We start from the raw sequence: 13289 nt of genomic DNA on the forward strand, positions 1-13289 counted from the left end.
GTAATACATATCTGTAGGAGGATACTGCGGGTGATTACCGAATTTTGGTAAAGGGTAGCCCCCTCTTTGACTTTACAAAAGGGGGCTTACCTAACAGGGCACTTCAATTTGCCCGAGTACAATTTGATTGGCTGATACACACAGACGAGCTCCATTCCTTTTGTCATTAGCAGAATAGCCAGTTCAGAAGCATGCCAAGGCGTGATACCCGCTTAACCGTGAAGGACAAGCTCAGAATTCTGCTAGAAGCCGAGAGAGGAACAGTCAAGGGCACGGCTCGCATGCACAAGGTGTACCCATCTCAGATTCGGCAGTGGCGCAAGAATAGAGAGCGTTTAGAATGGCTGCAATTCCCCCAGACGCAAATGTACCCGTTCCAAAAAGAGAAGACATCGTCCCATGGATTGTTAGAGCATGGGAAGGAATTACTGAGCAGTCTATTCGCAACACCTTCGCCTCTATTGGATTCGGCGTCGAGAGGATAGATACAGAGCCTCCGAGTGTCTTAGATCCTCAACAACAGTAGCAAATTGTCTGTTAAATGCGGCACGCTGGATAAGCAGTCTGCGCGGCAGGTAACCGACGTGGCAGGTCTGTGAGCCGTCACGAATCAAGTATGCCTTCAGGCAGTATCCTAGCCTGTTGTCGCCTTGGTCATCGACCTCCTCGCGGAACAGCAGCACGTCCCCCACCTTCACATGTTTTCCGCATGCTTCATGCGCTACACAACTTCGTCCTCCTTCCGCTAGATCACACCCGACGACGTCGACCCCCCTTGGCATGCTTTTTGCTTGTGAGCCACTAAAAAACAAAATTTGGATTGGTCAAAAGTCCAGCATGGGGGCTATCCTAAAGCGGCAGCACCAAACAAAACCGCCCATCACTTATTATAGAAAACCGGAAGTGGGGGCTTACCAAAAGCTGCAAAATGAGGGGGCTACCCTATATCAAAATTCGGTAGTAGTTTCGTTTAGGTTGGGAGGGTCTGGGGGGGGCAATCTGCCACTGGACATACCTATGTAAGTTCTTTTTTTGCCAGAACGGATTCTGATTTCATTGTTGTCAGAAGTTCACACTCAAAACCGATTTAAAAATGGGGCGCTGTCAAATCGAACAAATTGCAGCTCAATTTTTTTCTTTGTTTTAGGAAATAAAGGTGTTATCTTGCTAAAAAGCATAGACAAGGACTGTAAAAGACCACCACTTGGTTTATGGTAAAAACTCGCCAACGATTTGTGAACATTTTTTTGAGTGGCTAAATGGTTGTGCATCAGCAATTTACATCTAAACGGTACAAAAGGGCATAGCATGGACATGTTATATGTAAGATAGTGGAAGCGGAGGTCACGGACTCCGCGAAAGACTGGTCTTTCACTTTTTGGGTACATAAGCGGTGGATGCCCGAAAAGACAGAGCATTTGAAGCCTTGATCTTCTTGTGGTAGGCCTCAATCGGATTTTGATTGGGCATAATTCCTGGAGATCCACTGCATGTTGTAAGCCAAGTCATTCATCGCTCAGCTACACCTTTTCAACTTCAAAATGGCAAATTCGTAGTTCAATGTGGCAAAATGTAAGTTCAAAATGACAACCCTACAAAAACAGTATAAATGTAATCAAATCGGCTTTACCGGGGTGTGCGTGGCTACAGTATTTTATTGGCGGGAGCGCTACGCGCCAAAATGAATGGACCACGACGCAGCGCGCGTCTCGCGTCGTGCTTCCTTCCTACAGCTCACTTTTCATTTTTACTCGCAACCCAAGAACCTCTGTTCATTCGCGCGATGCTCTACGACGAATCGACTGTGAAGCGCGTCCTCCGCGCTGCCCGAGACGGCCAAGATTGGCAAGATGTCGCCGTCAAGGACGATGTCAAGCTACGGACTGCCTACCGCTGGGTCAACACCGCGCAAGCAAACGATACGTGGGGCGTGACACCTTGTCGGCCACGCGGTGGAAGACGCAACATCAAGATCACTGACCACCACGTCGACTATTTGTTGTGCTTGCTTGACGAGATTTGCTACTTAACCCTCGATGAGATGGTTGACGCGCTCGAAGTACGCTTCAACGTGAAGGTATCGCGACAGACAGTCAAGCATCATATCGACGGCCGAATGTATGCAATGAAGCAGACCCACCGCGACAACAACTACCGCAACCTTCCCCACAACAAGGTCCTTCGCCGTGACTAAGTTGTCAACCTCCTTTCCTATAAGGCTGCTGGAAAGAAAATATTCTACGTGGACGAAACTAACTTCAACCTGTGATGTTCACACCGCCGTGGCCGCAGCTTGAAAGGCAAGCGCGCCGTTGACAAGAACACCGCCAGCAAAGGGTCGAACATTCACGTCATTGCCTGCATCTCGGAAGACGGCTTGGTGTACTCGGAGCGGCGCTTCGGATCGTTTACATCGGTCGAGTGCAATAAGTATATTAAGCGCATGTTGACGCACATCTGTAAGTCGACGCCGCTTGACGACGTTGTGCTCGTGGCCGACAATGCACCTTGCCATACGGCCATCGAGGATGTCTTCAGCGAAGAGCCGTTCCAAGCCGCCAAGTTGTTGCGCTTAGGGCCTTATTCGCCCATGTTGAACCCGATCGAGAACTGCTTCTCTACCTTCAAGTCCATGGCAAAACGGTTTCTGGCGCGTAACCTCCAGGCGATTCTTCAAGTCCCGCCGCACTGAACCATCAAGGAACATCGCGAAGAGTATCTGAAGTTAGCAGTTGACATCCTTTTGCAAGAGGCGATCACCCCCGAACTGCGCTACAAGTGCTCCTTGCACACGATGAAATTCCACGCTGCAGCTATTCAGATGAAGGACATGGCCGTCGGTGTGTAAGCAAGAATATATTTTTTTGCGTTTCGCATCTTTGTTCGATTTGTCATTTTGAACTTACATTTTGCCACATTGAACTACGAATTTGCCATTTTGAAGTTAAAAAGGTGTAGATATTCTTCTTTCAACCATTCACAATACGCAGCTTCATCGTCCTGAACCAGCTGCTCTGTGACAACTGCGGCTAGCGCTGTGAACTGTTTTGCTGTACGAGCTTTGTGAATCCAATTAAGAGACGGAAGCAGTACATTTTCCCACGTTCGGAGTTATTTAGTAGACGGCGCTCATTTTCGTTCGCTTTGCGAACAAAGTGTGGCCAGCAGTTCATCAACTTTATAACGGACCATTCTGTAAGAAACGCGTTTGCGATCGCATCGGAGTGATCCAACGAGCCAAATGCGATGTTCAAATCAATGTTGAAAAATTCTTTCACTGTAGTCCGGATAGTAGTGAAAATCGCTGTGTAGGTCTCGTACAACTCCGAGCGCACAAACATACACGCCCAAGGTACAAACGTTTGCCGAAATTGACGGTGATTCAGATGGACTGCGTATGTACCAAAATTCACCACACTCCATCCCCCTCGATGCAGCTTATACGTGCCATCAGCTGACGCCACAACGCCGTGATCGTCTTGGCCAATCACAGTATAGACAACGTTTCGCAGTAGAGTACGAGTAGTAATGATGATTCCCATTGCCTCGTCGTTGTCTCCATACGAGAAACATCGTAGAACGATGAGTTCGTGGCGAAACCCAGCTCCTCTGGATCGGAAATCTGTTAAATCGTCGGACTCGACATAGGGATTGGTGTGTCCAAAAAATTGCTCACGCAAGGTACATTCACGAGGACCAGCCCAGGCTACTAGATCAGTGTAACGGGTCATGGCTTCGGCTGCAAAAAATTTCAATATCTAAAATTGATTTGAGTCACTCAAATTGTGATAAAACAAAAACGGTACCTCAAACTTGTCGAGTGAGGAATTGCTTTCCGGATTTCAACATTCCTCTAGATGGAAGCGTGTCTAGCATTTCTAATCGATCTGCATATCGATTTCGCAGAATGACGAGACGACCTTCTGGCCCGACGCCTCCTTCTAGAAGATTGTCAACTTCGGGCTGAAACACACCGTCGATACCCGTGCGAGTTTCTGTAGCAACCTCAGTGGAGTGGACGCTTGTCGATTGTAATATATACTGCCCATTTGCATGAGATATTTCGCAAGGCACGGGCAGTTCACATGAGATGCGCATGAATAAACACTTATGCGCTGCGAAGACGTCGTATAGTTGTGTCGATATCTGAACAATCCTTCACCTAGATCGTTCATTTGCGACTTTGCTTGGCGCCTTGTCGATTAAGTGCCTATCTGCACGAAGTCGTCGACTCGTATAGGGGTAGTTGCATCATCATTATCGGGTGAAGATGATGCCAAGCTGCTGATCTCAGTTTCGTCATTGGGAGACCAGTCTGTCGTTGCGTGGTACGGACCTTGCATAGTGTTATACAGCCTTGGAAGTATAGTAGGGCTGATTTGAGGTTGTTGTGAGGCGACTCCAAAGAGAAAATGAGTGAATGGACGTTCGAGGTCTTTAGCTATGCATGTGAAACCAAAAACTGGCGGTTTATAAAAAAACGAGGGGTTTCAGGTCCAACGGATAAAAAACTGAAGCCTCGGAGAAATCTAAAATAGTTAATTACAAAGTCAAAATGTTTTTTATACTAAATAGTAAAACGTGTTATATAAGGCCTCATCAAAAGTTTATATCATATATAGGCCAAATTTCGTCTATAGCTTTACCCACATGACCTATGGATATGTGCGAGTACATAGTTTAGACTTGACATTTATACTTCTATGGAATTTGTTGTTCAAATATAACCGTTCCTAAGCAAATCGTCGTGCATACTGAACGACGAATTCCCCACGTCGAAAGATTGCAAGTATATAAATCCAAGCCAAATCCATAGCCGAGCGTCCATTGTCGAAAGTAGACTTGCCGGTTATACCACGTTGTTCCATCGTCGTGAGATAGCGCGTGCAATCTCGAGTAGTGAATACTCCAAGATCTAGAGGATTAACTAAGTGCGCCCTGCTGAATTACTCCCTAACAGCGTTTTTATTGATCAGTCTATCTGACAAAATGAGCTGGTGAAAGCACTTGAGGACGATCGTCGTCAGTAGTTTCGTACTGCCACCATACGAAGCGGGTGAACGCCCGTAGATACACGTATTTTGTCGCTCCAGCAGTAGTGTTCCCCAGAACCACACCAACCCGATCATCCAGTACGTCTATGATTTCTCAATGCCTGTTCAAAATATAAGCTCAAGGTATCACTATCAAATAGCAAAAAACTTCTCGTGCAAGTTGCACTACGATTTACATTTATATATGCGTGTTTCAGAATGGTACTCGCCAAATAGGCAATAATTATTGCTGAATATAGTGTAGTACTCAGAAGTGTAATGTAACAACTGTTGGAGGGTCAAGTTGCAAAGCCAGATTTCCTCCGGTGGACGGTGTTTTGTTCGAGCTGCATTGAGAACGTAGATGCGTGTTACATGCGATACTTATACGTAGGGTTAGCTCATGCAGTCAGCATTATAACTGTAAATTCGATTGCTAAGTCGCAAGTCTAGTTCCAATAAGCTTCAAATCAAAATGTATAGTTTCGGGAAGATCAAACTGCATCACACGACGGAAATGGCCGTTGACCTCACCCTTATGCTCTGTACAGGATGCGACCCCGCTCGCTTGTATTTGTTATGTGATAAAATAACGTTTTACTTTTTGTTGTCGACTTGAGCTCTTATTCTTTATTTTAGTATGGACGACGTTATAAAAAATAGTGAGGATAAGTCAGAAAGTTAAAGGTTAAAGTTAATTGCAGTCTAATAAACCATTAAAATATTACCATTACTTAACGTGAAAGTAACAGTACTATTTCTCTCGAAAGTATTAACACTAGTTTTCTAGTGTAGAAACACTACACTTGTGTTGTATATATGACTGCATTTGACAATCTGCCTTTTGGAGGTCGCACATGAAAATCACCCGTACCCATACTCCCGAACGTTTTCGTATTGGTGTTGCCAGATGTACCATTGGCGACTGGCAAGAAACGTTCGCAGCACGCCTGGATGTGCAGTAATTGCGGCATCGTGAAAATCGTGATACACCTTCAGTAAAACGGCCTTCGCTCTTGGTATACAAGCGGTTACTCGTCTTGAACTGTATCAGGCCGGTCGTATTCAGTTCGTACTTCTTCGTAGTCCGCCTGTAACGGGGTACGTACCCCCAGTGTACCCAAGTTACATGAAGAGTGACCTGTCACTCTTGTAATACCTGGTACATGGTACCAGAGGCTCTGGAGCCAATCATTGCATATCTACATAGCTTTACTATAGGTGGGTGACTTATAGTTTGTACTAGAAACCAAGCTAAGCTTACCTATAAATACAATCAGTCTTGAACGTACCCTTTATTGAGTACTTCGTCCCCTCAGACCAGGGACACGTGAACTGTCGTTCACTAAGAGTTTGTATACTCTTGGAAGCCTACTTCCTCAGCGCAAGGTGCTGTGTGACCCCGTCACACCGCCCTTGTACATGACGCTGTCAATCATCTTTAAGAGCAGGGTCCTGTACATAAGCAGCACGAAGAGCGCTGAAGCTGTTTGCGACCCCGAAACACTCTTTGTGTCGGCGCTCGGTTTCTGCTAGTGGCGGCAATTGTGTAATCACTACATAAGACCGCGAGACCTCGTGTTATCGGCAACTTTCGAGTGTCAGTCTCGTTGCGTGACAATGCATCAGCCACGACATTGGCTGTCCCTGCGCGATGATAGATTTCGAAGCGAAGCTCAGAATAATCTAGACACCTGACCAACTTGGCCGACAGTTTCTTACAAGTTGGGGCCTGTCGCCGAATCGAGTAAAAGCCTAGCAGCTTCGTGCAACAACAGCTACCGACTCATTCACCAAGGATTATGCAGTAATGGCAATTATGAAGGTGTTTATGCAGTGGTGTCGATTACGGGGCAGTTTATGCATTGCTAGGATGGCGCGGCACATGTCTCAGAGTGCACTAGGAATTCCTAGTTCGTACATGTAGGAACAGATGTCCTGCTTTCATTTTGCTCATTAATAAATTTACTACTTCGGCAACAATCTGGATATCGCGATAAAGTTAACTTTACACCTCTTCCCGAAGAGCTATTGTTAACCGCCGGGCAAGACCAAGGCTACTCGTCAACGTTCGCTGCTGTGAGCTCGGTGAATTTGACGGTGTTGAACATGGGGACTCGCTACACGCTAGATGGTGATGGAGACGTGGAGATGAGCGCGCCTCAACCCGTGTACGAGGTTATCAAGGCGCCGAAACTGGCCAGTTGGGACCTAGCCTTCTTGATCGTGTGGAATCGCGAGTGCGGGCAGTACCTGACGAAGATACGCCATCGCTGTAGCGTGACTGGCGAGATCTTTGGCGGTGTCATGACTACAGTGAAAGGGTCGGTGGAACCGGCCGTGCTCGAAACACTGGCTACGTATGTTCTGAAGAAGTGAGTAGAGGAAGTTTGCGACGCGGCGATCCTGGCACAGGAACAGAAGCGCTGCAGGACTCTCAAGAACGCGTTCATTCCAGACCTTGCTACGCTCTTCCGTAAGTCCTTGAAGATGGACATGCAAGTAGACGACTGTGACGCGCATGTGTCCCAGTATTTCCAGTCCTTTACGAAGATTGTGGAGGATAATGGTCTGCAAGCGCTTATTGATGGCGGAGATGCTGCTAGTCCGGGCTGCAAGGACCGCATGAAGGCCCGGCGTGCTATTCTCGTGGAGAACATTCAGCATGCCATGCTGAAGGAGCAGATCAAGCGACTCAACAAGTATGAGAGGCGAGACTGTAGAACGGATGATGCAGCCCTCTTTGATTTGATACTGGAACATGCCTGGGTGCAACAGCAGTTCCACGCACAAAGTGTGGAGCGTGTGGCTCCTCAAACGCGTGGGCAGCCGCAGCAGCAACAAAACAAGCGAGCCTCAAAGCCAGTGAAGACGACGGCTCCTTCTGAGAAGAGAGCGCGGGCTCCTCCGCGAGACGGCTGTCTGGTATGTAGGGGCGCCCACTGGCTGGACAAGTGTCCGACGGCGACCGCGGGACAGAAAGCAGAAGCTTTGCCCAAGCTGAGAGAGGCTAAGTTGGATCGGAACGATTCTGTGCGCTCAAAGACTGTGTCATCCGCTGTTTGTGCCAATATGGTGCGAATGGACAGTGTGCTGGAGATGCCCTATATTCCAGACAGTGGCGCAGATCGTACGATGATTCCTCGAGTGGTCGTCACTTCGCTACAAGAACTCAACGTGGACCTCGGCGTCGAGGTACTAGGGCGTCCGATACCTGTGTATCTAGCGGATGGAAGGCATGTCAACTGCGTGGAGGAAGTCGTTGTGGCGTTAGAACTCGTCACGGCCGCATAACCCGTCCACATGAAGGAGGTTCAGTGTCTCGTGTTGGAAGGTGACGTCGAGGAACTGCTACTGGGGAACGATGCGATGAAATCGCTCGGTATTGATGTCGAGTGAATGATCGAACAGCTGGCGGGCACACATTTGCTGGACGAGGAAAAAAGACGAATTTCCGGTGGAGGACGCACTGTCGATTGATGCTAGCAAGAACGGCGCTGTCCTTGACCGTCTAGTGGATGCGGTCATCGAGAGGGGTCTAGATACTAAGTACGAGGAGCCAATGCGACTGTTAGCACGAGAGTATGCCGATGTCTTTCGCGGGAGCCTTGTCGATGACTCTCCGGCGCTGGTAGAGCCCTTGAAGGTCCGCTGGTGCAGGGAGCTTCTCCTTTTCGATGCAAACCTAGGAAGTATGCACCACTGCAAAGTATATTTCTACGAGAATACACTGCGGAGCTAGAGAAGCGTGGGTTCATTCGGAAGAATAACGCTACAAAATGGGCATGCACGGCAGTGCCGGTGCGTAAACCTGGCTCGACAACGAAATTTCGCATCACTATTGACTACAGGCCTGTCAACAAGCTAATAGTGCCGATTGCTGGGGCGATGCCCAACCTTGCGGTGGCTTCGTCTGCCGTCAAAGGTGCTGTATGCTTCGCTAAGTTTGATATGATAAAAGGGTTTTGGCAATTTCCCTTGGATCTGGACAGCCAGGAGCTCATGTCATTCATGACTGAGGATGCAGTCTACACACCAACCCGTGTGCCATAAGGGGCTGTTGACTCAGCTATCCATTTTCAGATGCAGATGCAGGGTGTACTTGCTCCTATATTGCAGCGCAACGCTTTGGTCTGGGTAGACGTGATTATCTTTGGACGAACTATGGACGAGTTTCTGCAAGCGCTGAAGGAGTTTTTTATCATCTCGAGGGACAGACGTTTGAAACTGCACGCGGCTAAGAGCTCTCTATTTCAGTTGGAAGCCTTGTGGTATCTCTGGCAACGGAATTCGACATGACCCAGAGCGTGTGGACGCGCTGACAGCGCTCCCACCGTTAACGGTGGCCGAGTTGCAGTACTTTGTCTGTGCTAGCAACTGGCTGCACGAGTCGCTGCCCGACTATTCGCGAGTTGCAGGAGATGCTGGGTGCAGAGAGAAAGCGAATTGGTAGGCGCAACAAGAACGCTCTCAACGTACCCATATCGTGGACGGAGGCTGAAAAGGAGAGCTACCATGCAGTGAAGGAGCTGATCAAGGCTTCAGTGCCTTTATCCTTCCCAAGCCCGGTCTCTGATCTCTGCGTCATGACCGACGCGTCACTCACAGATTGGAGTATTATCATCACCGAGGTGGAGACATTGGACCCTTCACTTGCTGTTGAAAAACATCAGTATCGGATGGCCTATGCAAAGGAGGCACCTTTAAGAACACTCAAGTGAATTGGGCGATCGCGGAAAAAGAAGCGTTTCCGATTGTCAAGGCGTGCGCTGAGCCGGAGTACCTATTGCAGCGTGAACGCAGATTCAAACTGTTCTGCGACCACGCCAACCTCATCTACATATTTTCTCCGCAAGTAGAGTTGAAGAAGCACGTGCGCGACCGCCTACAGCGGTGGGTGATGCGTCTCTGTGGCTTACGATTCACTATCGAGCTCGTGGCTGGTGAGGTTAATGTCTGGGCAGACATAATATCACGGTGGAAAGTGCCTGAGGTGCGTGTTGCAGCAGTGAGGACCAGAGGTCAAGCCGTTCCGTCAGTACTCCGCCCACTCTCGGACGAAGATTTTATTTTTCCTGGTCTGAGAGACATTATGAATGCGCAGAATAGTGCTCGGGCAGCACTCAGAGACCTCGGGGAGAGACACAATACGGTCGACGGGGTCATCAGGGTGGCCAACAAGATATGGGTGCCCTCTTCTGCTCGTGAGCTGCTGTGATGGCTGATGGTGGTTGTCCACTGTGAATCGTAGGGCCACCGCAGCGGGCATGCCGTTTTTACTTTGTTGAATGATCGCTTCTACATTACGAAACTGAACCAAGAAGTCCAGCGGTTTGTCGGAGAATGTTTGCCTTGCAAGCATGTCAAAGGTCCTCGAGTTGTCACGCGGGTGTATGACCCCACTTACACGGCAACAAAGAGGAATGAGATGCTGCACTGGGACTTCCTGTCTCTCGTGTGACGGATTTGGAGGAAGCCGGTACGTGCTGGTGCTCAAGGACTCGCTGACTCACTACTGTGAGTTGTTTGCATGCAGCAATGCGGATGCGATTACCGCTGCCGACGCTCTTCTTTCGTGGTAAAAGCGCTTCGGAAGCCCCGACAAGCTCATGTCTGACCAAGGGTCTCACTTCGCAATGAGACGATGAAATACCTTTGTGGTCGTTTGAAGATCAAGCAGTGATTCTCCCTGGTCTACGCGCCGTGGTTAAACGGTACTGTGGAGCGATTGAATCGAGACATTCTACAAGTGCATCGAGTGATACTAATGGAGTATCACTTGGATCATCATGAGTGGCCCTACCTACTCCCAGTGGTTCAGTCAAATTTGAACCAGACTCCAGTCCGCTCGCTTGCCAATAAATGTCCGATGGGACTCTTCCTGGTCCTGCCACCGTCTTCGTCGCTAGATGTGATTAGCAGATCTGAAGCCAACGATTTGCTCACGGAGATTGACCTCGAGTGCGTGGCAGACTACATGGAGAAACTGAGAGCGTCACTGTCAGCAATGCACCGCGAAGTAGTCGACCTGAAAAAAGGAAGCGCCTCTACGACATGGCGGCGACGAAGGGATCTACAGCCAACTTCGAGATTGGCAACTACGTACTGTGGTCGAGAGTGGACCAACGCTTCTCCAAGGATAAGCTGCTGGCACAGTGGGTAGGCCCCTTCGCTGTGACCGAGGCTCGTCCGTATTCCTTTAGTGATCCGTCACTTACTATCCGGCGCTATGTACGAGGTCCATGGCTCGTGACTCCGCTTCTACGCCGACTCCTTCCTGAACATCACGGAGGGGACCCGCGAGTTCGTCTCGAACCAGGGGGTGCTGCTTGGAGTGGACGGGTTCAGCGACTTTCGCTACAATCAGGCTCTCTCGAGATGGGAGCTGCTGGTGAAGTGGACGGGGCTACAGGAGGTCGAGGCATCGTGGGAGTCGTTGACAGAGTTAATAGCTCAGGTGCCTGACAAGGTGCGGAGATGCGCACAAACGGTGGGCAATGGGGACTTTGTCGACGCCGTCAGCCAACAGTGAGTACGAAGTCTCCTGGCTTTAGGGGGCAGTGTCGCCGGATCGAGTTAAAGACTAGCAGCTTCGTGCAACAACAGCTACCGACTCACTTCATCAAGGATTATGCGATAATGACAATTATGAAGGTTTTTATGCAGTGGTGTCAATTACGGGGCAGTTTATGCATTGCTAGGATGGCGCGGCACAAGTCTCAGAGTGCACTAGGAATTCCTAGTTCCGTACATGTAGGAACAGATGTCCTGCTTTCATTTTGCTCATTAATAAATTTGCTACTTCGGCAACAATCCAGATATCGCGATAGGGCTAAGATTTAGCGGCAAGCGATATTGTCCGTGAACAACCGAAACGGAGCGCCGACCAAATACACTCTCCAGATTTCCAAACACAACTTGATCGCTAGCAGCTCCTGCTCAACGGCAGACCATCTCTTCTCAGTCGGTCCCAGCTTCTTAGCTTCTTAGAGAAGTAAGCCACTGGTAAGTCGGCACCACCCTTCAATTGTGAAAGTATTGGATTCGCGAGTTTTGTGAATACTTTTCACGGAACCGGGGTTCGTGCCACAATATGTGTGAAATGTAAGTGCGGCCAAGTTACCACATTTCCAGAATCACACTAATAATTGCCTTTAACGTTTTTACGGGAAGCTAAACGACGTAATTGATAGGGTTTTGGCAGCTAAGAGATGTAATTAACAATATCGTGATTATGGTTGAATGCGTGGAAGCCCTTTGTTGCAAGTGATCGTAGTGCAGAGAAGGAGTACTAGTATTGCTTGTCTCAGATAGGGCGATTTGTAAACACCAACTACGATGAAGAGATGGCGAGCGTCCTGAGGTTTACTGCTCGCTATGTTGTTGAGCGAATTGAGCTTCAATATGCAGCCGCATTATCTAAGGCGGAGAGCTACATCTACGAGGCTAGCATCGATGAAGTCATTATACATGGAGTATCCAGGACCCACCGCTTCAACACTAAAAGCCGGAAACGCGGCTGTGATTTCGCTAACTCCATGCGTCTTCTCTGCTGTCATGCAATTGTGTACAGTCGGCACTCACGGTTCCCTGGGCAAATAATTCTATGGCATTGTATCAATAACAGGTGAGGCAAATGTGGAATTTGTGTGTAATGCTATCATAGTCCTATCAACACTATCCCTATAGTATGTAGATGGACCAGCTCAGTGACTAAGCTGCAACCTGTGGAACAGTTGGCGTACCAGGTCTTCGATGGGGACGCGTTCACCACTGTCATATCCAAACCATGCACCCATTATAATCGCTACAAAGAAGTGGCGAGGGTTACACATTTGATTGCTTCAGAGTTAACAGATATATTTGATGCGAAATATTTTTATGAAACGCTAAGCTTTATCCTCCATCAGTGGAGAAACGTTCGACAAATCAAAAGCAGAGTCGGAAAGGCAACTCGACCAGTGACCAAGTAATCAACACGTACCCATGCACGCATATACTAGGGCTTAACGAAGGTCCATATTATGCGTATTCTATGTTGTACAGAGCAATACCGCCGATTGGCTATTAAATGCATCCATTCGAGATTTGTACGATAGACTCATTACTGGCTATTCATAGTGTCGATTTGCCGGGGGTGTTTAGTCAGTGGACTCAAAGTCTTCACACGCGAGAAATCACAAGGATAGACTGAACACAAGCAATCTAGTCGACCGAATTACTTTACAAACGACCGAGGTGGATATGCAAACGTTG

General features: G+C 48.4%; 3 protein-coding genes across 3 annotated transcripts; 2 read left to right on the forward strand and 1 right to left on the reverse strand.

Moving 5' to 3' along the window:
• Window positions 1-343: 343 nt before the first annotated feature.
• Window positions 344-950, reverse strand: PPTG_24145 (hypothetical protein). The gene is made up of 2 exons (XM_008915435.1): window positions 916-950; window positions 344-801 (listed from the first exon to the last, which is right to left on the reverse strand). The coding sequence occupies exon 2, from the start codon at window positions 780-782 to the stop codon at window positions 459-461; it is 324 nt and encodes a 107-aa protein (XP_008913683.1). The 5' UTR covers window positions 783-801; window positions 916-950; the 3' UTR covers window positions 344-458.
• A 6192-nt stretch (window positions 951-7142) lies between these two features.
• PPTG_17555 (hypothetical protein) lies at window positions 7143-8327 on the forward strand (the record flags this gene model as incomplete). The annotated part of the gene is made up of 2 exons (XM_008915436.1): window positions 7143-7408; window positions 7466-8327. 2 exons carry the CDS (start codon window positions 7143-7145, stop codon window positions 8325-8327), a joined length of 1128 nt encoding a protein of 375 aa, XP_008913684.1.
• A 2760-nt stretch (window positions 8328-11087) lies between these two features.
• PPTG_17556 (hypothetical protein) lies at window positions 11088-11498 on the forward strand (the record flags this gene model as incomplete). The annotated part of the gene is made up of 1 exon (XM_008915437.1): window positions 11088-11498. The coding sequence occupies one exon, from the start codon at window positions 11088-11090 to the stop codon at window positions 11496-11498; it is 411 nt and encodes a 136-aa protein (XP_008913685.1).
• Window positions 11499-13289: the final 1791 nt, after the last annotated feature.

Source organism: Phytophthora parasitica, assembly GCF_000247585.1.
Source record: "Phytophthora parasitica INRA-310 unplaced genomic scaffold supercont2.70, whole genome shotgun sequence".
Taxonomy (NCBI): Eukaryota; Oomycota; class Peronosporomycetes; order Peronosporales; family Peronosporaceae; genus Phytophthora; species Phytophthora nicotianae.

Coding starts and splice junctions, on each gene's coding strand:
- PPTG_24145 (XM_008915435.1), bottom strand. CDS start 782: ATGCCAAGGGGGGTCGACGTCGTCGGGTGTGATCTAGCGGAAGGAGGA.